Source organism: Callorhinchus milii, unplaced genomic scaffold (assembly GCF_018977255.1).
Source record: "Callorhinchus milii isolate IMCB2004 unplaced genomic scaffold, IMCB_Cmil_1.0 Scaffold1, whole genome shotgun sequence".
NCBI lineage: Eukaryota > Metazoa > Chordata > Chondrichthyes > Chimaeriformes > Callorhinchidae > Callorhinchus > Callorhinchus milii.
Genome location: NW_024704742.1, coordinates 68,097,837 through 68,121,473, shown reverse-complemented (window position 1 = coordinate 68,121,473; position 23,637 = coordinate 68,097,837). Strand labels below are relative to the sequence as shown.

At 40.5% G+C, this 23,637-nt stretch overlaps 1 protein-coding gene across 3 annotated transcripts in view; it reads right to left on the bottom strand.

The window, feature by feature from the left end:
• Positions 1-1,277: 1,277 nt before the first annotated feature.
• Positions 1,278-23,637, bottom strand: part of LOC103181490 (DDRGK domain-containing protein 1) — a 34,740-nt gene continuing 12,380 nt past the window's right edge. For all 3 annotated transcript variants that reach the window (XM_007898008.2, XM_007898009.2, XM_007898010.2), the window contains exons 2-9: positions 22,604-22,756; positions 18,066-18,178; positions 16,938-17,039; positions 10,979-11,101; positions 8,749-8,787; positions 3,245-3,301; positions 2,162-2,210; positions 1,278-1,529 (exon numbers count right to left, since the gene is read on the bottom strand). In XM_007898008.2, the coding sequence (XP_007896199.1) occupies positions 1,342-1,529; positions 2,162-2,210; positions 3,245-3,301; positions 8,749-8,787; positions 10,979-11,101; positions 16,938-17,039; positions 18,066-18,178; positions 22,604-22,756 (824 nt within the window). In that variant the 3' untranslated portion in view covers positions 1,278-1,341. The remainder of the gene's footprint in view (positions 1,530-2,161; positions 2,211-3,244; positions 3,302-8,748; positions 8,788-10,978; positions 11,102-16,937; positions 17,040-18,065; positions 18,179-22,603; positions 22,757-23,637) is intronic.

The window sequence follows — 23,637 nt, the reverse complement described above, 5'->3', positions numbered from 1 at the left end:
ACAACTTGCACTTCTATCACACCGTTCATAAAGGATGAATGCCTTGAAGCACCACTGTTAATGGGGAGCACTGAGAGAAGTGAGGTTGAGAGCTGGGGAAGGTCACCAAGTGTACGGTGGAAAAGTTATATTTTAAGTGGGTTTTGAAGTTACCAAGAGAGGAAGTAAGCCAAGAGAGGAAGAGCATTTCAGGGAATAATGATACTAATAATCCTTGCATTTCATATAGCTCGTTATCACATTGTTGAGATGTATTAAAGTGCTTCACAGAATATATCATAAAGTGGATTGACTGCATATTTGTGGGCAAAATGCGGCAGACAATTGCACACAGTAGTGTCCCACAAACAGTCATCAATTGAGTGACCAAGTTATGTTATTTATTTTTAAAAGGGATTATTACCCTCGGAAAAGCAATCCGCCAATCTGGGAAGAACTGGATTCATACTTACCGCTAGGTAAACGGAGGAGTGTGCAGTAAGGTAACTTGCCTAACGTTTGCCCCCCACCCCACCCCCGGGAAACAAACCCATGTCCTCTCAGCTCTCACTTGTAAGGCGAGTGCTCTAACCAATATGCTGCAGGACTCCATATAGAAATGTATAGAAGCAAATAGCATGAATGTACTTAGAGAAAACTTGATGCAAATACAATAAACTCTTGATAAACCCTGGCTTAACTTGTCAGCACCACAAGTCATAATGTTGTCAATATCCCGATGCATTTATTTATGTATTATTTACACATATGCCTAACTCACCATTCTGGATAACTGAGCCCTTTTCCCTTGGTTGGAGCAACGAGTTGTCAGGAGTTTGTTGTAAGAGGGAGAAGGGAATAGAGGGGTATAGATGAGGGAAATGGAAGTGATGGAGACTCTTGTGGAGTATAAACACTGGTACAGACCAGTTGTGCTGAATGACCTGTTTGCATGCCATATCATTCTGTATAACTTTATGTAACACAACAAGCTCACAAAGCAGTCGCAGTGCCATAGTAAATAATGAAGGCTGTTTATGAATGGTCTTCCATTTATCAAAGATAAAAACTTAGTTCAACAATTCACAAAAGCATTTTAGGATAGTTAGTGATTCATCCAACCTCAGTGATGACTATGAGAAATTTGAGCTAAAATTCTGCTTTAGGAGCCTCATTATCCCAATATTTTGTTTCTTGGTGGATTGATTAGGCTTCCACAAGACACTACAACAACTTGCATTTATATAGCACCCTTCAAGCAGGAAACAAAAACCACAAATATTTCCCCCACACAAATACTAGAGCCAACTGTGTTTATTCTGCAATGCAAAATATGTAGCTTTTAACTTCAGTTTCATTGAATTAAGAGAGTGAATGTTGGGCTACATTTTCCGGAGCAGCGTTTGTGGCAGGGTTAAGGTTGATTAGGGAGTTGCTGACTCGTGCCAGTTCTACGATGGAGACTCGCCCTTGAAACCTGATGAACTGAGCCACGGCTTCAAGCTCCTGTGGAGTGATGTAGATGAACTTTCCTCGGTCGTCCAGTACGCCTGCAAGACATGATTTAAAGGAATTGCCAACATTAGTCAAGAACAACTGGCATTTATATAGCACACTTCACACGGGGTAGCGATCCATCTTAAACCAGAATAATAATCCTTACATCTGATATAGCGCCTCATCACGTCATCGAGACATCTCAAAGCGCTTCACAGGATATTCTGTAAAGTGGATCGACTGTGTATAAACACAGCAGCGCAATTTGCAAATAGTAATGTCCCACACTAGCCATGGAGTGAGTGACCAATTTTATTTGAGAGATTGTTGGCCAGGACACCAGGAGAAACTCTCTTCTCTTTTTGAATAGTGCCGTTGGATCTTTAATGTGCACCTGAACAGGAAGCCAGGCCTCGGTTTAAAGTCTCATCCTGCAAGATAGCCAGTGTCTTGATTGCAATTTTTAAAAAAATACAGCAAATGGAAGTCAAGGTTTTTATTAAAAGATTAAAAAAGTGAATGTCTGGTTTAAAAAAGTTAATAATCAGTCTCCTGAGAGTGTGTTCTACACTGATCGAGAACAATGAACAACTTCCCCTTTAAGGCTCCACTATCACCACATTTGGGTGGATTAAACATCCAAATGACAAGTTTCACTTTCCGACAAATTACAAAAACTACATACCTGTCACAGTCCCCTCAGCAATCAGATCTTGGAGCCTATTAATGGCATCCTAAAAAATAAAAATAAAGTCAGCCGATCAATTTGTTTTCTCTCGAATTGTCTCTTCTTCCCTCCTGAAGACGGCTCATGTCAAGATGGATTCCACAGGTGTTGGGGGATTCCAGCAGCTTATTCGAGCAGTTATTCTACGATTAGGAAAGGGGACTACAGACAAGCCCAAACATGTGCTACTAATATCACACAAGTGCAGAGAAAGCAGAGCAGAGAAAGGAAATAATCAAAGAACTTGCATTGTTACAGGGCCTTACCAAATTGAAATGCCTCAAAGTGCTTTACGGGTAACTACTGGTGACTGTTTTTGGAAACACACGTGGCAGGCATTTGCAGTAGCAAAGTACACAAACAGCTATGGCGTGAAAGACCTATTAGTTTGGAGGATTTTTGGCCACATCTTATTTTTGAATAATCTCATGGGATATTTTAACATCTCCCCAAAGAACAGTTGTCAACAGGACCTCGGCTAGACAACATCTTCCACAATGCCGTGTCCCCCCTGTATTGCACTGGAATGTCAACCTAGTGCATGAGTTGAAGTCTCAATATGGGACTTGAATCCACAACCTTCTGACCACTGGCGAGAGTATCACAGAATGGTACCCCCAGGGAATCCTCAATGCCTTTTCCCACTCCATAAATCAGGAGCAACAAGGTCAATTCCAACACCTCACTGCCTCAGTTAGAGAGAAACGAGGGAGGGAAGGAGGGAACAATGGACAATTTTTTCATTTGAAACTTATAATAGGAGATAACAACTTACATTTATATAGCACCTCTCTGAGCGCAGAGTTGCACCTCAGTGCTTAACAGTGGAAGAGCCTGACACCGAGCAGGGGGTGGGGGAGATGACCGTAAGCACATTCAGGCAGGACTTGAAGATGGGGAAGGAGGGAGCAATACGAATGGATTGAGGGGGAGTATTCCAGAGTTTTGGGACGTAGTAGCTGAAAACCCGGCTGCTGAGGGTGGAATGGAGGGCACGAGAAACAAACGTGATTAAAGGGTATCGGTTTTTCCCCATCTTACCTGCGTCTTCAACCCAAAATGAGAGCCCAGGTCCTCCAAAAGAACAACCTTGGTACTCTGAGAAGACACAATGGTGGTGGTCACAGGCTTCAACTTGTTACACAACAAAACCAATTACAATCCCAACAATTTACAAGCAAGACACAATGAAACAGGAACTCTCGCTGTACTTTGCTGGTGTTGAAGCAAAGCTCCTGAGAACAAATCCTTGGTGGTTAATTTAATGGATCATCACTGAAGCTATTATAGGTTACAATCAATGCATTTTTTTGTGGCTGAAACTCTTTCATGTTTAAGTCATAGTGTGATCCCCTCAAAGTAATATAATCTTACCCAAATCATGCATAGCCCTTACAATACTCCTTGCATTTGATATAGCGACTTATCACATCATTGAGACATCTCAAAGTGCTTCACAGAACATATTGTAAAGTGAATTCACTGTGTATTTTGTGGACACAATGCGTCAGCCAATTGCGTACACTTCCCACAAGCAGTTGTAGATTGAATGACCAAAACCCGCTGGATTGAGAGGTACAGGTTCTGCTTTTAATTTTTTTATTTGCTCATTAAATTTTCATCTAGATGTCTATCTGGACAGGGTGGCCAGAGTTATGTTAAGACCCAGGATACTTTACTTTATTTCAGTTCATACCAACCAGGCGCCTTAACATAAAACATCATTAAGGGCTGGGAAGGGTGGGGAGGAGTTGAAGAAATGCTCAGATTGTGAGGATTTGTTGAACCTGAACAAACACCCAAACAAGTTGCTGGAGAATCAAGCAGCCAAACGGAAGAACTGACTACTATGGACTGAGGAAGAAAACTGCGTGACCAGCCCATGGAATTCAGTTCTCACAGCTGGAGCTGCCACAGTCCATCGTCTTCTGCTCTCTGCTCACGTGAATTCATCTTTTTCCACTTTGTTGAGGTAACTTCAAGGCCCCGTCTCAAGACCTTCCTCTTCGACCGTGCCTTCTGTCACCCTCCTACCCGTTCCCTCCCTGCCCTCCACCCTTCCTGATCCCTACCCCCAGCTCGGGTGCAAATCCTTGACCGTCCAATGTTTTGGAATGATCTCTCGACGTGAAAGGCGCTATACAAATGTCATTTATTGTTGTTGACTGAAGACCTGATTTGGAGCACCTGCTTTGTCAACATTTCAGACATCAATTGTTATACCTGTAGCTAATTCCCCTCCCTCTCTATCTGCAGTCAATGCAAAAATAGATCCAAGATGATACAAGGTAAAGTGGATATATCCCTAACTATGACTATTCATTTGGGATATTGATCTGGTAATTTGATATCATCGATATATATGACTGATTTGAGTCCTGTAGCTCAGTGGTTAGAGCTCTCGCCTTGCAAGTGAGACACCTGGGTTCAATTCCAGACAGGGCGAAACCTTGGGCAAGTTTCCTTACTCCACACGCCTAATAATAATCCCTCCAAAAACAAAACAATAATAAATTGGTCATTTTCAATCCACGACTGTTTGTGGGACACTATTGTGCGCAATTGGCTGCCGCGCTTTTGCCCACAAATATACAGTCAATTCACTTTACAGGATATTCTGTGAAACGCTTTGAGACGTCTAGAAGAAGTGAAAAGCACTATGTCAAACGCAAGGATTATTTAGTATTATAACTTTCCTTTGCAGGCAGAGATTTTGTGCAAATATTATGGAAATTACAAAGAGCAGATAATTCATTCTAATTCTCTTAATCTCTTAATTCTAAATTTACCCAGTGGAATCACAGAATAAGTAGTTTACAGAAGAAAGCAGTCATTTGTATTTCTGCAGGAGCTCACTCCCCTACTGTAATCATAATAATAACAACGAGCCCTGCATTTGCTGTGGTGCCTTTTCACAATGTTGAGATGTCTCAAAGCGCTGTAAAGTGAATTGACAGTATATTTTGTGGTTGAAAAAAGGCAGCCAATTGTGCACAGCAGTGTCCCACAAATAGTCGTGGATTGAGTTACCAAATTATTTATTTTATCTCTAATTCCATTCATCAGAAGGTACAACAAAGATCACAATACAGTACAGCACATTAATCTATTGTAATAACTAAGTGTATACAGTTATAGTTTCCTCATTCAAATAGCAAATGAAACTGCATTTTATTTTCACTTATGTTTTTGAATTGAGTTGACACAATTTTGTGGTCTCTCACCCAAACAAGAGTTTCAGAAACAGTTTTAAATGTTCTTTAATAAATAATTATCAATAACAGCCATAACCATGACGATCAATCGCCCCCAAAGGATATGATGAGTTAATTGGTGAGGAGGATTCACCATCAGATTTTCACATAAGTTCATCATACTGTACAGTACCTCTCTGGAGAAAATGAGTAATAACTGCAACAACACCAGCCACAAGGGTCTTTCCTCATTTTCATAGGAAACTGCAGTCTTGTCATAGCTACCCAAGCACTGTAGTGTTCAGATATAAAACACCCTCCCACCCATTCGCAATAGTCTTTGAAGCACCTCTCCTACTCACTTGGCAGAGATGTGCAGTAAACCTCTATCATGCAGGCAGTGGCTTCTAATCGTCTTGGTCTCTTAAGTTACTGGCATTGTGTAAAACACACCAACCTTTGGCCAAAGTGATTCATCAGTGATTGTAAAGGGGGAATTACAATATAAGTTGGTATTAGACTTGGTATTAGTGGACAAATTATTGTTATTATTATTTTAAAAAGGATTATTATCCGCAGAAAGCGATCTGCCAATCGACTAACAACCACATTTCTATGTCAGGACAATGCTGCGTCGGACATCAAGTCCTGGATGAGGGAAAATTTCCTACAGTTGAATGTGAACAAGACTGAGGTCCTCCTAATTGGCTCACACCAGCACCTCAGGCTCTGGCAGCATCAACCTCCATGGTTGCACACTTCAACTCATCTAGGTGTCTTGTTCGACCCTCAACTGTCTTTTCTCCCCACATTCAAGCCATGACCCGCTCTGCCTTCCCTCACCTCCGTAACATCGTCCGACTCCGCCACTACCTCACTCCTCAGGCCGTTGAAACTCTTGTTCATGCCTTCATCACCTCCAGGCTGGACTATGCAAATGCCCTGCTTGTCGGTCTTCCCAACTCCTCCCTCCACAGGCTGCAGATAATCCAGAACTCTGCAGCCCGTGTCCTCTCCTGCACCAAACTCCGTGACCCCATCTCCCCCATTCTCATCCGACTCCATTGGCTCCCTATCCTTCAGAGGATCCAGTTCAAGATCCTGGTCCACACATACAAAGCCCTCCATGGCCTCGCCCCACCCTACCTCTGCGACCTCCTAACACCCTACCAACCCGCCCGTTCCCTCCGTTCAGCCGGTTCCAGCCTAATCCACGCCCCCGATCCACCCGCACCACCATTGGCCGGAGAGCCTTCAGCCTCTCTGCCCCCAACCTCTGGAATTCCATCCCCCAATCACTCCGCCTCGCCCCCTCCTTAGTCTCCTTCAAGTCCCGCCTCAAGACCCTCCTCTTCGACCACGCCATCAGTCACCCCTCTTCCCCCCCCCCATCCCAACTCCGGCTCAGGTCTGAAATGTTGTACACTGTCCAGCGCCTTGGGACGTCCTCCCGATGTGAAAGGCGTTATACAATTGTAATCTTCTTCTTGTTGTTGTTATTGCTAGGTAAACAGTGAAGTAAGCAAACTTGTCTAAGGTTTCGCACTACCTGGGAATCAAACCAGGGTCCTCTCACTTGTGCGGCAAGTGCTCTAATCAATACAATACTGTGCAAAGTTAATTGATCTGAACCGGGGGCCCAAGTTAGGCAATGAAAAGTCATCCAAGGTTCATGTTCCTAGTCTTTTATCTAGTAAGCTCTGCAGGAAAGTGCATATTGTGTGGATATTAAGTGAGGACAGCATTAGGCTTGCTGTGATATCTCCCACAGTCAAGAGCCTCTGCTGATACAGTTGAAGAAAGAGCACTTGGGTGAGAGCTTCTGGTATCTGAAACCATACCCCGGGAACAGTGACCTAGTTAAAAAGTGATTACATCCTCCCAGCAAAAATAGTTTTGGAGTGGCATATCCTGGACAACAAACTCTTGCGATAGCTTTGGATGAGTTGAATGAATTGTAGAGTATTTTTTTTAAAAAGAACCCAAACTGCTTACACTCCCATCTAATGTTGCATAGTATCGACTCAAAACAAACTAAGGCATTTATGGAGGCAATGCAGTGGCAGGTCATTATGACTTTAACCTGTACCCACCTATTCCAGCACTCATTTCAAGCAATTATGATCATGGCACAAATTCACCAGTAGGTTACTTAACTGCACAGCAAGCCTTTCCTTCCTAGGAAAGATGAGAAATGGCGAGAAAAGGCCATTTAGCCCATCCAGTTTCTTTCATAGAACACACACAGCGTACCCTATTGTGGATTTCATGTCACTCACTCTCACAGGGAAAAGTTTACATGGTTCTACCCTGATCACCAAAGATAATTAAGTAGAATCTTTATTCATCTATTTATCCAACTCTACTACTCAAACCCAGCCCTCTTCACAGATAATATTTCTTTGGATATTAAAGACTAATCTTTGGGGAAGGCACTGAATGTGGTTCTTTTTAGGCATCATTGTTGAGGTTAGAAACCAAAGTCTTTTCCATAAGTAATAAAGAACAAACTTTTAGTACCAATGCCAAAGTATTCCAAAGCATCTCACAGGACATTACTAACTGTTGTTGTGACTATTGTACACAAAAATGGCAACCATTTGTGGACAGAAAGGTCGCACAACAGCCATTAGTTGATCAATGAATCTGGAAGATTGTTAACAAAAACTTAGAAGAAACTGGTTTTACTTTTTGAAGTAATGTCATGGGGATTAAACATCCACTTGAAGAACATGTAGACAGGGCCTTGGTTTAACATCTCACCTGAATGTTGGCACCTCTGACAATGCAACTGTAGTTCACTGCACATGAACTGAAGCAATTCAGAAATAAATATTCATCATTTCTGAGTTGGAAGCTACAGTGGGGCCTTGTTATAACACACATGGTTCTTGGAGTCCATAAATCTCAACCTATTACAGGGTGCAATACCTGATTCCATTGCACAAGAACACAATTGATTGACTTGCTCCCTACGTACTGGTAAGTTCCAATGCTGAAAAGAAAAAAAAAATGGCTCTTTCAGGTCATCGAATCACGACTGGAGTCACATCCGTTTGTTCTGCATGTCTAAAGCAGGAAGTGACAAAGGCAGTGACCAAATGACCAGAAGGTTGTCCATTTTAGCAGGGAAAAAGCCAACCAGTGCACAGGAAACAAGCGGGCAAGCTGTGCACATGAGTAATGGACAATTGCACAGTGCAACCACGTTATACCAAATTCACACTGCAATGAAGTGCGCTATAATGGTGCTTCACTGCAGATAGTAATTATAGGGTATGGATTGGTTACCTAAATGGTACAAACATTATGGGAATAGAATAATTGGAAATAAATAAGGATTCATCATACCTTGATGTAATCGATAAACTCCTGAAGGAGGTTAGTGGACTGTGAAGAGAACCAAAAAAAAGAATGAGCAAGGCAGAAATAAACAGAATTTAATACACTTATAGCCACTTCTCAATTTCTTATGATCTATATGAGTTCCCAAAATCCCAGGATTATTCAGTAAGAAAGCTGCGTTGTCTCTCTTTGCAATTCGGCACTGATCACTGAATCTGCAGAGAAGTGCGCACAGGGGTGTCCCACAAACAGTTGTGGATTAAGTAACCAATTTTGGGGGGAAGTTGGGGGGGGGGGGGTGAGGATTAATACCCCTGGAAAGCGATCCGCCACTCGACTAAAAGACGGGTTCCTACTTACTGGTACAACAGAGGCATGTGGAGTACAGAAACTTGCCTACGGAATCAAACCCGGGTCATCTTGCTTGCTAGGCGAGTGCGCTAATCACTTCGCTCTGGGACCTCACTCCAGTATTATTTAATATCTTGTCAGATGAGACAATACATTAATTACATTATATTTCCCATTTTAAACAATTAATTAATATAAATATTTTATAGATGGAAACAAGTATTTATTCACTGCATGGAATCAAACTCCCTGAAGAAGTTTAAACAGCATTATTTCTTCAACTTTATTTTAAAATACTGCATTTTTTCTGCAGCTCAGCTACTTTTTCTGCACTGGTTTCACACACAGTCATCCTGCATTACAAGCGATGTCTGTGGAGATTAATTCAATGCAAGATTTGAATGTGAAATGAATGCTGATGCTTAGTTTTTTTTAATAAAAGGCACAGAAATAATGCTGCCACACTCAAAGATTCAATAATAATAATCCTTGCATTTTGATAATCCTTATTACGTCTTCTAGAAGTCCTGTAGCTCAGTGATTAGAGCACTCGCCTCGCATGCAAGAGATCTAGGTTTGATTCCTGGCAGGGCAAAACCTTGGGCAAGTTTCCTTACTCTACATGTCTGATGATAATCCCTCAAGAAAAAAAACAATAATTTGGTCACTCAATCCATTGCTGTTTGTGGGACACTGCTGTGCGCAATTGGCTGCCGTGTTTCGCCCACAAAATATACAGTCAGAGAATTCAAAAGCTTTGGGGAGTAGTGACTGAAAGCACGGCTGCTGGCTTCACCACGGCTTCTTCATCAAGATGAAGAAAATAGCTTGCGTTTACATAGGACCTTTTACATAGTAAGATGTCTCGAAAGTGTTCAGAGACGGAGGGTGTCTGAAATGTCTGGCAGGGTGGAACATGGGGAAGGGGATATGGCAGAGGTGTCCGAAAGTGCAGTCAATGAGATAGGTTGTTAGAAGAGTTCTGAAAGCAGAGAGGATGGGTAAAGGCAGAGAGCATTAGGGAGCGTGTTCCAGAGAGTGGGGCAACGTGGTTGAAAAGCTACCCGCCAAAGTTAAGATGGAGATATAAGATTTGAGTTTTAAGGCATTCTAATGAAACAGTATTTTATACAGAGAGTTCCTTAGACAGAGGAAATTTCTATTCAGTAAAAATACACAATTAACTAGCCAGTGGCATGGGTTCTTTCACCTACAATGGATTGGGAGAACCCCAGAGGATCGAGTTCAAGATCCCTGTCCTCATCTTTAAAGCCCTCTACAGTTTTGCTCCTCCCTATCTCTGTGATCTTTCAAAACTTCACCAACCTGTCCTCGCCTTCCGCTCAGCAAGCACTGGTCTGCTCCACTATCAGCGGTCAGACCTTCAGCTTTTCTGCCGCCACCCTCTAGAACTCCATCCTAGAGCCCCTCCACCTTGCCCCTTCCTTGCCTCCTTCAAAACCCATCTCAAGATCTTTCTTTTCGATTGTGCCTTTAGTCATCTTCCTTTCTCCATCCCCTTTTCCTCACGCCGTCTCTGATCACAGAGGTCGGGTGCAAACCTGTGATTATCCAGCACCTTGGGTCATCCTCCTGAAGTGAAAGGCGCTATATAATTGCAATTTGTTGTTGTTGTTAAAGTGCAGGTGAAGTTATTTTCATGGCTGATCAGTTTATCATTAACTAAATGCAATATCCAAATTTCCAGTTTGCCAAACCTCAATGATGCTCCATTCCTTTCCCAATAAAACATTGATCTTTAGCAAAAGGACATATGAATAACCAGGTATTAACATTGCTATCATTAAAAAAGGAACCGATGAGAGCCAATGAACAATTGTACTATGTTTATCAAACATTTCAATAGCTCCGAGCAACTGGTTACCTCATGTTCCATCATTAGTTCATCCTGTCCTTCCGCTTCGATGACAAAGGATTCTTTCAGCCTCAGGTACTCTTCATGGTCTCTACGCTCTTTTTCTTCACGGGTTTTTCTTAATTCTTCTTCCTTAAAAAAAATTTTGTTTAAAGAGTGTGAAAAAAACTTAGGCGTTACATTTTTTGTGTATTTTTCTGTTTTTCTGTTTGTGCACAGAAAATAAAACAAAGTGTCAGTTGACAGAAGAGTTCTTAAGCAAGCAATGCATCGTGCAGATGCATATCATGTTCAGCAGTTATGTTTTTTTTAATGAAGATATAACACTCTTATATAGGAAGCAAGCTCCACGATTTGCATAACTGTGCTTCCTATATAATTAGTAGTGGGAAGTCCCTTTTCATCCCCAAAAGTGCAGCTTTCATGACACATGCCAAGCGAGGTTTTATTTTTTTTTAAATGACTGAACAATATGGGGGTTGTACGCATTTTTATAAAAAAACAAGTTAAGAGATGCATGTACTTCTACTCAGTGACCTTACATTAAAATAGCACTGCCCACTATTTGGGCGGGACTAAAGCGGGTAGCAAAAGACAATCAGCACTTTTTTAAGCAGAAGCATTTCTAGAAGAATTTTACAAACTGTGTTTCAGTTACTTGTAGATGGAGTGCATTGCGTTGGTTCTGTGAGAAGCGCGACTTTTAAAATTCTTCCAGGAATCTTTCTGCTTCAGAAAGTGCTGTATTTTTTCTATGTGCGTTAAACACCCCCAGATAATAATATTAATCCTTGCATTTGATATAGCACCTTATCAAGATATTGAGAAGTCTTAAAGCACTTCACAGAATATACTGTGAAGTGAATTGACTATATTCAGTGAATAAATTATTATTTTTTAAAAAATTTGTTGAAGGGATTATTACCTCCAGAAAGCGATCTGCCAATCAATTAAAACGGGTTCCTACTTACTACTAGGTAAACAAGAGAGGTGTGGAGTAAGGAAACTTGCCCAAGGTTTCTCCCTGCCCGGGAATCAAACCTGAGTCCTCTCCCTGCTGGCGAGAGCTCTAACCAATACTTCAGATAACGTGCATTGCTATTTTAAAGTCAGGTTACTCACTATAAATACATGCAGCTCCTGTTCTTAAAAAAAATTCAAGCCTAAGAATGTTCGATTATTTAAAAAAAAGACTTGCAGCCATTTGGGTGATTTGTGGCTACCAGAAACTTTGCCACATCTGACAAAGAGTATTTCTGTGGTGATGTGTGCGTGTGTGTGGGGGTGGGGGTGGGGGGGAAGAGATACCATAAAAACTGAACAGATTGCAAATCTAAGGGTCTTAAAAAAAATCCTTTGTATTTTGTTTAAAAAGAGTAAACTAGAAACGAAATAAATGTCAATAGAAAAAATAATAATCATCTCTGCATTTGATGTAGCGCCTTTCACATCAGGAGGACGTCTCAAATCGCTTCACAAGATGCAGTGTACAGTGTAGTTACTGTGTATTTTGTAGGCAAACGCAGCAGCCAATTTGTGCATAGCAGTGTCCCACAAACAGTCATAAAGTAAATGAACAATTTTATTTGGGGGCGTTGTTGGCCAGGAACCGGGAGAAACTCTCTTCAAATACAGTAAAGAATGATAAGAGCAGGGTAATGCTGCTTTAAAATTTGCTTAATCAAAGGACCAAAAATGGTGTTATACTTTTTGGTTATTATAAGAGAAATAGACTTTGGTTGTCTTCTTACAGCTGCATTTGAAACAAAAGTCAAATTCAAATAAAGTTTGGCAGCTACATTGCACCAAGCCGTATCTCATTAACAGACTTGTAATTTTGTAATTTAACTATTAAACTACAATAACTATTAAAAACATAATAATTTGGTTACTCAATCCACGACTGTTTGTGGGACACTGCTGTGCTCAACTGGTTGCCGCGTTTCACCCACAAAATATACAGTATATATTTACAGTGTATTTACAGTGTATTCTGTGAAGCGCTATGAGACGTCTCAAAGATGTGATAATATCAAATGCAAGGATTTTTTTTCAGCATAAGTTCTCTCCCAGTCCACGATACATTTCTTAACCCAATGTCCCCATCTGTGACTCCAGGATATGACTAATGATGTGCAAAGAGGGATGGGGGGTGGGGTGGAGGAGATAAATCGGTTGTTGAAGCAGCAAATGTGGATTAGAAAAGAGGATTTGCAATTCTTCTGCAATCGTAACAGGAAGACTGCAAACCATCACGAGTCCAACATCGTTCAGCAGATGGTGCAGAAGTACATAGCAAAACCACCAAATCGAAACAAAGGATTTTCTGAGTAATGCGCTGCCCTAAGCAATTCAAGAGTTAAAAAAATGCAACTGAATTTTTAAAAATCAAAATAAAGCAATAAATCCCCATCATACAAAAAACCCAACAGAAATTTAGTAACTGATATAAAATACATTTTTAATGGAGAAAGAAAAATGTTCAGGAAATGAGAATACTGATTGAGTGGAGGTGTGAATGAATAATGCAATTTACTCATTTGGTACAATTACTAACCATTCTCAGGTGCTGCTGTGCTCTGCCAATTTTATACCTCAGAACATTCCACGCTGTATCGCGTGACATTTCCACACTTTACAAGTTCAACCAACCCCGATTGAAACAGCTGACAATGGTGCACTTTTGTGCTGTGCATTGATATCCATAGGAGATGGGAAGGAGACAGATATTTCCATTTCACTTCTACCTTGGATGCCAGCCTAGCTCAGTCTGCAGCACTCTCGTCTCAGTGTCAGAATGGTGTGGGTTCAAGCCTCATGCCAGGACTCTGAACTAAAAGACTAAGCTGACACTCCAATACAATGCTGTAGGAGCACTACATTGTAAATGTTACTTTTAACACTCTTTTTATGTTTAGGAATCTCCAGTAGGACTGCTATGGTCTTTTCCAGTCCTGTACATTCCTATTACTGTCACACATGTGGCCACAATAAGCAACATATAGCTTATAGCATACACAGAGACTACTAGCCTAACACACAGATTTTATGAGTATATTTCAATAAATGATCAACGAAAGGCCAACAATTAAAGTTTGATGTCCAAAGGAAAGAAGAAAAGATGGTGTGCAGCCTTCTAAATCTAATACACATTGGAGGGTTTGGGATGATCTAAAATGACAGTGAAACTCCACCAGTTTATACAGTCAAGTTAACCACTTACATGTACTGCAACTCTGAACACATTTCACAAAAATGTCTTCAACATATCAATGTTTTCAATCTCCCCCTACACCTTTATCCATTGGCATTTTCTAATTGTTCATTTACGATTGGTATTTGTACCTTTAGTTATCCTTGCTATTATCAAGTGGTACTGTGCACTCTTGTGTCACATGGCAGGAAGTAACCACAATTTTAAAAAGGAGGACAAACAAACCATAAAGATTTTATTGAAAGTGCCTAATCCTCATGATACAGCAAGTCAGTGTTTTACATCAAAACACACTGTGAATTGATAAATTAAGAGTGTTCCTGTCAAATCAATCACATGTTCCTAAAGACAAAGATCAATTTCTTTCACAAACCAAAATGAAAAGAAGCTAAAAAAAAGGAAGCTAGCAAATATGCTATTACTTTGGATAGTTTGCAAAGGAGCAAATGGTGAGTTTAGGAGATTTTATTTTCCTGCACAGCTGTTGAAAGGATGTGAATGCCCTGGTGGAAGCAGGGTTGAGGCAGAATCCATATTACCTTTCAAAAGAGAACTAGGCAGATATCTAAAAAGGAGTGTGCTACAGGGTATGGAGAAAAGGCAGGTAAATTGAACTGAAATTGCTCTTTAACAACACAGACACGAGAGGCTGAATGGCCTTCTTCTGTGTTATAAATTTCTATGGTTCATTGCAGAGGGCATTGTGTATCCACTTAAAAAAAAGGTATAAACTGCTGCACTTTTCCAATAAAAATAGTAGTTTCTGCACTGTGGATATTTCTTAATAAGACGACTAGTATCCTCTCTGTTTCACAGATTTTCTTACAAGAATCATCAAAATGCCTTAATAACTTAACTTCAGTCACAATAGAAACTCCCTCAGTGGATGGTTCCATGTTGGGTTGTTCGAAGTTGGGTCACTGGGGTAGTTGGAAATATTACTGCTCACTTACATATTTCAGCTCAGGAGATTACACACCACCCACTCATTATATCATACCATTTGTGGCAGTTGCAAAGTTATGGGTATTGCCTGCCCCCGCTAACAGTCACATAAGAAACTGTAAAAGGTAACATTTAACTTTTGCAACAAACCTCCTTCAAGAAAAGGATTTCAGATTTTTGTGACATCAACTTAACTGATAAGAGACGAGTTTGGCAGTATCTTGCTACTTTTTTAATACGCTTTCATTTTTTTAAAAAAGCTACTCGGAAAACTAACTTATGGTTTAAATGCCAATATACTTTGAGAAGTAAACCGAAGTCATCAAAAATATGAAAAGAACAATCTGCTAATCTATACTAATAAAACAACAATATTCTGTCTGTCTGTGCGTCAGTGTATCTGATAACCATGCAATAACCAATTGACGTCGAGACATGATTTATACCTCATTGTAAAGATCGTGCATCTGACAGTGTCATGGGCATATGTATTTGCGGGGGGGGGTATCTCCTATCGTTGATGAGCTACATAAAAAAATGCTTTAATTAAGCCCCAAAATATGAGGTATGCATCATATTCTGCAACTACGTAGTGACAGAGGAAAGCATACACTTCAGAGAGATACATCTATATTCTGCAACATATATATATTCTGGTTGTTATGGGAACTAGAGTCCTCCCATGTGAGAAACACAGAGAGAGAGAATAAGAGATAGAGACCAGGAGAGAGAGATTGAGAGATTTCAGTTTTATAAGGGCTCCGTCAAAGGCAAAAATTATTATAATTCAGATTGAGAAATTACTTAAGAGCTCACCCTCCCCCATTATCAAATCTTGCAGTTAGATTTTACAATGCTATCCTTCATTTTCTTCCCTCCCTACTTTCTGATTGTTTAACAATATGTTGTGGACACTCCACTCCTAAACGAGACAACCCGAACCTTGGTCAATACTGTTTTTAAGACACTTGTTTGGAGAGCGTAAGCAGAACATTACTATCGTCCTAGCACCTCAGGATAGTTCCCCATTCAGTTTTCCCTCCTTTGTCCCCTTAACTTACCCTGTTAGTCTGGAAATTTTAAGGGGAATATAAGCACAAACATTGTAAAAAATTCAGTCAGGAGACAAACATTGGTCCTTCTGGGCTAACCATCAAATTTCTTATAAGATTCTTTGGATATATTTATCTCCAAACTAACAACTTTGAATCCTTTTAGTTGACAGGAAATTATCTAGTTCCTTTTAACAACACGTAAAAAAATTCTTGTTCCACACATGTGCTGTGTGGTAATTCGTTACATACGGTTATTGCCCTTCTATCAAAAGAAATCTGCATTTCCTGTTCTCTTTTGCTGTCCTTGTTTTGAATCTTTCATCACTTCTTGAATTTTGTACGTGGCAGAAAACCTCCACTGATACCAAATTTCCCAGCCGTTTGAGTTAGGCTATAAAGATCAATGTATGTTTGGTGCAGCACAGGAATTTAGGGATATGGTGACGGGGATTAAAATCTACCAAAATCTAATAAACTGGTGGGTCAGGGTCGATAGGCTGTAAAACCTGTTCCTATTTTTCCACGTTCCTAAGTTTCCTCAGTATTCCCTCTCACTTCGGTTTCCCCAAATTCCACATGACATTATGGTTTGAAACAATGGTCTTAATAAAGCTAAGAAGATGAGAATTCTTGGGCCAAAGAAGTTTCTGTCTGGAATCAACATATCTTTTGCCAAACATGAAGAGAAATGGGGCATTGACAATCGGGACTGAAGGTTTTGAAACAGTTTGTTGAAACAAGCCAACTGTCTCACCTTTTTCTGTTCTTGAACTCGCATGCGTTCTTCATCTTTCTTCCGTTCTTCATCTTTTATGGCCTGCAATTTCTTGCGTTCTTCTCGCTCTGCTTCCTCTACCTGCAGGTGAGAATACAGCACAAATTAGCTTCAGTGTTGAATTAATTAATTTAGATTCAGAGTATTTCACAGCTAGACCCTGGGGTTTTGAACGGTTTTCAATTGTGGTGATAATATTAATAATATCCTTGCATTTGAGATGTCTCAAAGTGCTTCACAAAGTATATTGTAAAGTGTATTTTGAGGGCGAATTGTAACCCAGACAGTATCTCCTATATACAAATTTGAAGGGGAATTCCTTCAGCAGGAAGCATGTGGCACTTTCTAAATCTATGTTAACCAATTATCCATAAAATTTCATACCAGAACACTCAGCAGAGAAGCATTTAATCAGGAAATAGCCTGTCACCATCGAGCCGTCACCCTGTTAATCTGTCTTTGCCCCCCTATATGTAGCATGCACATAGGTGTTGATATACTTAAACCACTTTATAAAATGACTATCTCATTTAAATACTGAAATGTCCTCCCTCTCAATAACTGTGTAGGTAAGCGGGGTCTCCTTAAAGCTGAACTGGCTGTAAAATAACATGTTTGGCAACAGAATATCAGATTGAGCCAGCCTTCTAACGGATGGACCTAACTGGATAAGCAGCTGGAAAGGTATGTGGTTTCAGCAGCACCCCATTTCACACTCTAGGGTCCCCAAGCCTTGGCTCTTGCTAACCTGCGCCTAATACTTTCTGGAATTAGGTAAGCAGGATGAGTCCTTTCAGGAAGAGAGTGCGCATTCCATTCCAACAATCTATCTCTGGATTTTCCATGCGAAGGTGGGATGCCTGGAACTGTTTAGTTTGGATACTCTTAAGCATGGTGAAGGGTTTCCACATGTGTCTGACAACCAGCTGACCCCCCAAATAATCAATGATTATGTCCAGTGTGCTCATACTAGGATCATCCTGGCCAGCATTCCTCCAGTTCAACTGTATGATTCATTTCACAGCTCTTTCTGGGACATTTCTTTGTCTAAGATTCCCCCTTCCTACTTATAAATCATACAGCATCATTATAAATGAGTGCTTTAACCTCTCTTTGTGCTCTTCGCTGTTCTTTCTCATCTAATTTTCGCTGCTTCTTGGCTCCAATTTTGCCTTGGGTTGGAAGTTCCGGATCATCCGTTCCTGTTTCAGTTTCAGCAGCTACGCATCGGACAGAAAACAAAACAAGCGTGATGCAAGTATCAAACTGGAAGATTGCGCACATCCGAAAACAACAATTTTGGGACTCAAATGAATGTTAGATTAATACAATTACACTAACATCCTCAGATCAGAAGAGCAAAAAAAGGTGCATAGCTTTAGAACAAATTTCAAAACTTTTTAAAATAGCATCATTCACCTTACAGCAAGGTTTATGGGTTGAAACCTCACAAACCGTCTAGAATAGTCAGCAGTTATCTTCCATTGTNAAAAAAATATTTCTCCTGCTGCAGTCATCCCTTATATCTGTTTATCTATTGCATCAGAACAATCTGAGCATAAATCTACTACAGCAGTAATTCAAAGCCGTTTGCTCATACAGTAACTAGAAGGGATTTTTATTTCTAGTCGGAATAGAAATCTACGCAAATTGCTTTTAAGACTTTCATCCCACGTGGAAGGTGCTTTATAAATGTCTGTTGTTGTCACAAATTCAGCTCCATTTTATGCAGGTTAAGAGAGCAATAAATGTTGTGACCCAATTGTTGAAATATAGCTGAAGTTCTTCACTGAGCATCATCACACAAACTGAAATGGAGCATTTTATGTGACTGCACTGAAGTGCTAAGGCAACTCATTTTTCTGAAGCAGGACAGATTGGCAACCCACAATACAGGGACCAGAAGCAGACTGGCTCACCGAAAGGGCTCAGGATTTTAATGGAAAAAAGGGGCACCAACACCAAAGGTATAAAACAATGCACAAAGGCACGGCCCCACCATCCTATATCTGTATCATCCAAACCCTGGCCGCCAGGCTCAGGATAAGAGCAGCTGGCCTGGTAGATGGCAGGGAATTACTAACGCACTCACCAACATCTTGGTGGTGGTGCTGGCTTTTTTCCTCCAGGCTTCACGGCTATCCTGCCGTGCGCCGAATCAAAGCGCGGAATTCACCTGGCAAAGGAAGAAAGTAGCAGTGTCTGCGCTTGTGCCGGGCAGAAGAGCTCCCGTTTTCGCTTGCACTCAAGTGCCTATAAGGCCTTTGTTAATTCCTGGGGACCCACTGCAGTGATGGCACAGCTCATGCAGGTAGTGTCTTTCAGTAAAATCGGGAGCCATTCCTGCCAAGTGTCGTGCTCCAAAAATACTTATCTCTGTGTAGGCAGAGGCTTTATAAGAATGGCTAAATCAATAGAAATCTACCTACATCTAATTTGTTTGGCGGATAGCAGGCAGAGAAGATGCTTCCACAAGGTCAATAAAACTTTCTAATTTGACCAATGGAAAATATTTAGTTTTACAGTGGAGAAGGAGGTAGGAACAGAGGAAAAGATAATGAGTGGGTTCTCAGTATTTTAAATCTGTGATTCAGGTTGCCAAAAAGGCTGTTTGTGATGCCAGCATGAACTAACAGAACTGTACTTATAAAAATGTACAGTTTTTGGTGATCTATTAGAGATACACCCTCTTAATCAAAGCTACCCAGTCTTCAAACTACAAGAATGGTAAACTCTTTATTTTCGATCATTAATCACTTTGGTGCCTGATGGCTCATATGGTATCAATGGGTTAAAAGGTTGCAGCTTCAAGTCTAACCTTACGCTCCAGTGCAGTAATGGGAGAGTCCTGCTTTGTTCTTCAGATGAGATTTTAATCTAAAATCCAATTTGGCTGTTGTACAAGTGAATATTAAATATCTCACAATACTACGCTTGACGCTGATCACCATGAAGTGCTTTGAGAAGTTTAGATGTGATCGGGTGCTATAAAAATGCAAGTTCTTTCTTTCCTCATTTTGGATAGGAATCAATTCAGCACAGTAACTCAAGAATTTAAAACTAGCATTTGTAATTTTAGTCTGGATAAAGAGACTAAGGAAAAAATCAATGAGCCATCTACGTCCATACAACTTTATAGCGCAGCACACCTTAATATCGTAATTAAGAAATGGTTTTGTTGCACGCTGTACAGTAAAGATCGCAAGCCCACACGTTATGAAAATGGGTAGGTTGTGATGTGGGAAAATGCTAAAGTTACCGACTAAAAAAAAGGAAATGAAGTACTCTTGAAATGTACAATCAAGAACTGGAAGCAGATCTTTTAAAAATGTCCAAAAGTAAGCAGAAGGGTCAAATTATTTTTCTGAATAATAATGTTGTTAAGTAAATATTTCCTTAGCTAACAGCTACCCACTGCTGTTTCCAGTTGGCTGAGTATGAGCACTGATGTGACTGCAGTCAAGTTGTGTGACCTTGTTTTGTGAACCGTTAATAGTTGCTTAGAATTGTTGCTGATGCAATAAAACGCAGCAGTGGAGATTCGTTACTCAGCAATTCCACGCGATCATTTGTTCTCTCAACCTACAGCCTGAGGCATTAACAATAGTCTGCCACTGGAAAATATATGTTAAAATTACCGCTCGCCGAGACAGCCCAGCACCACGCTCAGAATTAACGCTGTCAATTGTGAAATCAAACAGTAATTCACCACTCGCTCTATTCCACTGAACTGATGCGTGTGAACTTCAAGCGCTTTACAGTAATTGATGGCTGCTTTTTGTCAGCAAACAAGCCAGCCATTTTGCACTCAAAAAGGTCCACTGACAACAAAGTGCAGATACAGGATTAACTTTTGTATGGACATTGCATTGAAATAACAGCCTGGTTGTTTGAAACACGTGGAACTTGAACTCACCACCTTCTTACCCAGAGGTGAGAGTCCTAACAGCTGGGCTAAGCAGACCCAAGACTTATAGCTGGTGGGAAGTTCTATTTTGACATTCAGTTTCAGACTCCCTCTGATCACGCCACCTCACATTAGGTGTTTTATTATACCCTGCAGATATCACATTCCTCAGTCAATAGTGTTTTTTTTTCATTCCTCTAAAATGGAACATGTTAAATATGTCATGTAAAATTAAAAAAAAATTCTTTCCAATATAGATTTCTACTTTTTTTTTAAGTTTGATGACCAACTGAGCTAAGCTGGCCCTAGACTTACAGCTGGTGGGAAGTTGTGTTTTGGCATTCAGTTTCATTCTTCGTTAATGATTCTGTTTAAAGGTACAGTATTTTGTTTCAAAAACACAAGGTTTCTTCTCCCCCGATTTAAAATTAATTTGTATCCCTCTTATCTCCCTCGCAACATGTAGCAGTCAGTGGTAGACAGACATGGTAGACAAAATGCTATCAGTCATCTGCCGCTGCTGGTCTGTGACTGATAACTGCACTGACTGCTGATTGCTCAAAAGCAGTCTGCATTAATTTGTCCTCCAATGTTCCTGCCCTTTGGCAAAACATTTTGCCTCTCTCCCTGTCGCCAGTTAACTATAAGGATGGACTATGAACAGCACTCCACCTTCATGAGGTTACAGGAGCCATGTAAAGGGCGCTATATTGTACTGTAAATTGTATTGCATATACCATTTAGTTTACATTGCCAAAATTTATTTTCATTTAACTTCTTACTATAATAATAATAATCCTTGCATTTGATATAGCGCTTTTCACGTCGGAAGGACGTCCCAAAGCGCTTCACAGAACACACTGTAAAGTGAATTGACTGTATATTTGTGGGCGAACGCGGCAGCCAATTGCGCACAGCAATGTCCCACAAACAGTCGTAGATTGAAAATGACCAATTTATTATTGTTTTTGGAGGGATTATTATTAGGCTCTGTGTGGAGTAAGGAAACTTGCCCAAGGTTTCGCCCTCTGCCTGGAATTGAACTCAGGTCTCTCGCTTACATAGCGAATGCTCTAACCACTGAGCTACAGGACTCCACTGTCAAAAAAAAAGCTTACTGTCATATCCCAATATCAGAACCTTTCTTATGTTATATCTGTCACTTCTCAGAACTGCTACCCAGTTTCTCTAAATCCCTCTGTATTCTGTCCGCTCCTTCCCTTTTATGAATAACTCTATCCAATTCAGTATCACCAGCAAATTTGTTTCGAAATTGTTTTCTGTTGCTACATCCACATCAATGTATGTTGTAACCAGCAGAGGCCCAACAATGAACCCTCAGCCACCCTGACCGGCTGGTAACCAGCGTCCAGTCCATTTGTGCAACAATCATTCACATTCAAATCTGTAGAATCATTCAAAAGGGAATTGGATAAGCACTGGACCAGACAGTGGGATTAATAATAAAGGGTGATAACAATAACAACTTGGATTTATATAGGGCCCTTCACACAGGGTAGAATTCCAGGGCGCTTGACTGTGCAGAAAATTTTCCTAACATTTTGCCCAGTCCGGGAATCAAACCCAGGTCCCCTCGCTTGCGCTGTGAGTTGTCTAATCGAAATGGTAAAGGACCCCATGGATGGGTTTCTTTCCGATATAGACAAACTTTAACTTCCAGAAATGTTAAAAACATATACCACTACGTTATTTTTATCTGAAAAAAAAGATCCATTACCTTCACGCTCCACTTCAGCTTCCTGAGCTCTCCGTGCCAGGAATCTGTTTCTCATGTTCCGCCTCACCCTGGGCATGCCTGCTGCCCGATCCTCATTGAGAGGACGAGGCCGACCCACGGCACCTGCAACATCTTGCTGCTGATCCCGATCAGCTGGGGAAAGGAGAAAATATGTTTTAGAATCATCATCCTGTTCAGATGAAGTAGCAGTAATAAAGATTATGATAATAATCCTTGAATTTGATATAGCGCCTTATCAAGTCTTCTAGAGTCTCAAAGCACTCCACAGAATATACTGTAAAGTAAAACGATTACATATTTTTTGTGGGCGAAACCTGGCAGCCAATTGTGCACAGCAGTGTCCCATAAACAGTCGTGGAGTGAAAGATCAAATTATTATTTTTAAAAAAATAATTGAAGGGATTATTACCCCGAGAAAGCGATCCGCTAATCGACTTACATTCAGAGGCAGGTGGAGTAAGGAAACTTATCTAAGGTTTCGCGCTGCCTAGAAATCGAACCCAGGTCCTCTCATTTCCGAGGCGAGAGCTCTAACCAAATCAGATTGTACATAACATTTATGAATTTTCCAACATTCTGAATAATAGTCTACAGCCTAAAGTTATGAAAATGCCTCTGCCATGTTAAACACTAAATTAGATGCAAATTGGATGCCATGTTTGCCTACCGAATACAGATATTACATTTTACAGTAAATCGTGTGAAGCACTTTGAGATGTCCTCCTGGCACGAAAGGTGCGATACCAAATGCAAATATTAGATACCAGCCTAAAAATAATTTGAAACACAGAATTTTAAAGTTAAACAAATGTTGGAGTCCAATAAACAACTTTCATCAAAACATGTAAAGAAAATGCAACATTAACTGTGAGAACAAAACGCAAAATACTGCAGATGCTGGAAATCGGAAACAAAAACAGAAGTCTCTGGGAACACTCAGCAGGTCAGGCAGCATTTATGGAGAAAGGAAAGTGAGTCAACGTTTCGGGTCCACGACCATACGTCAGAACTCA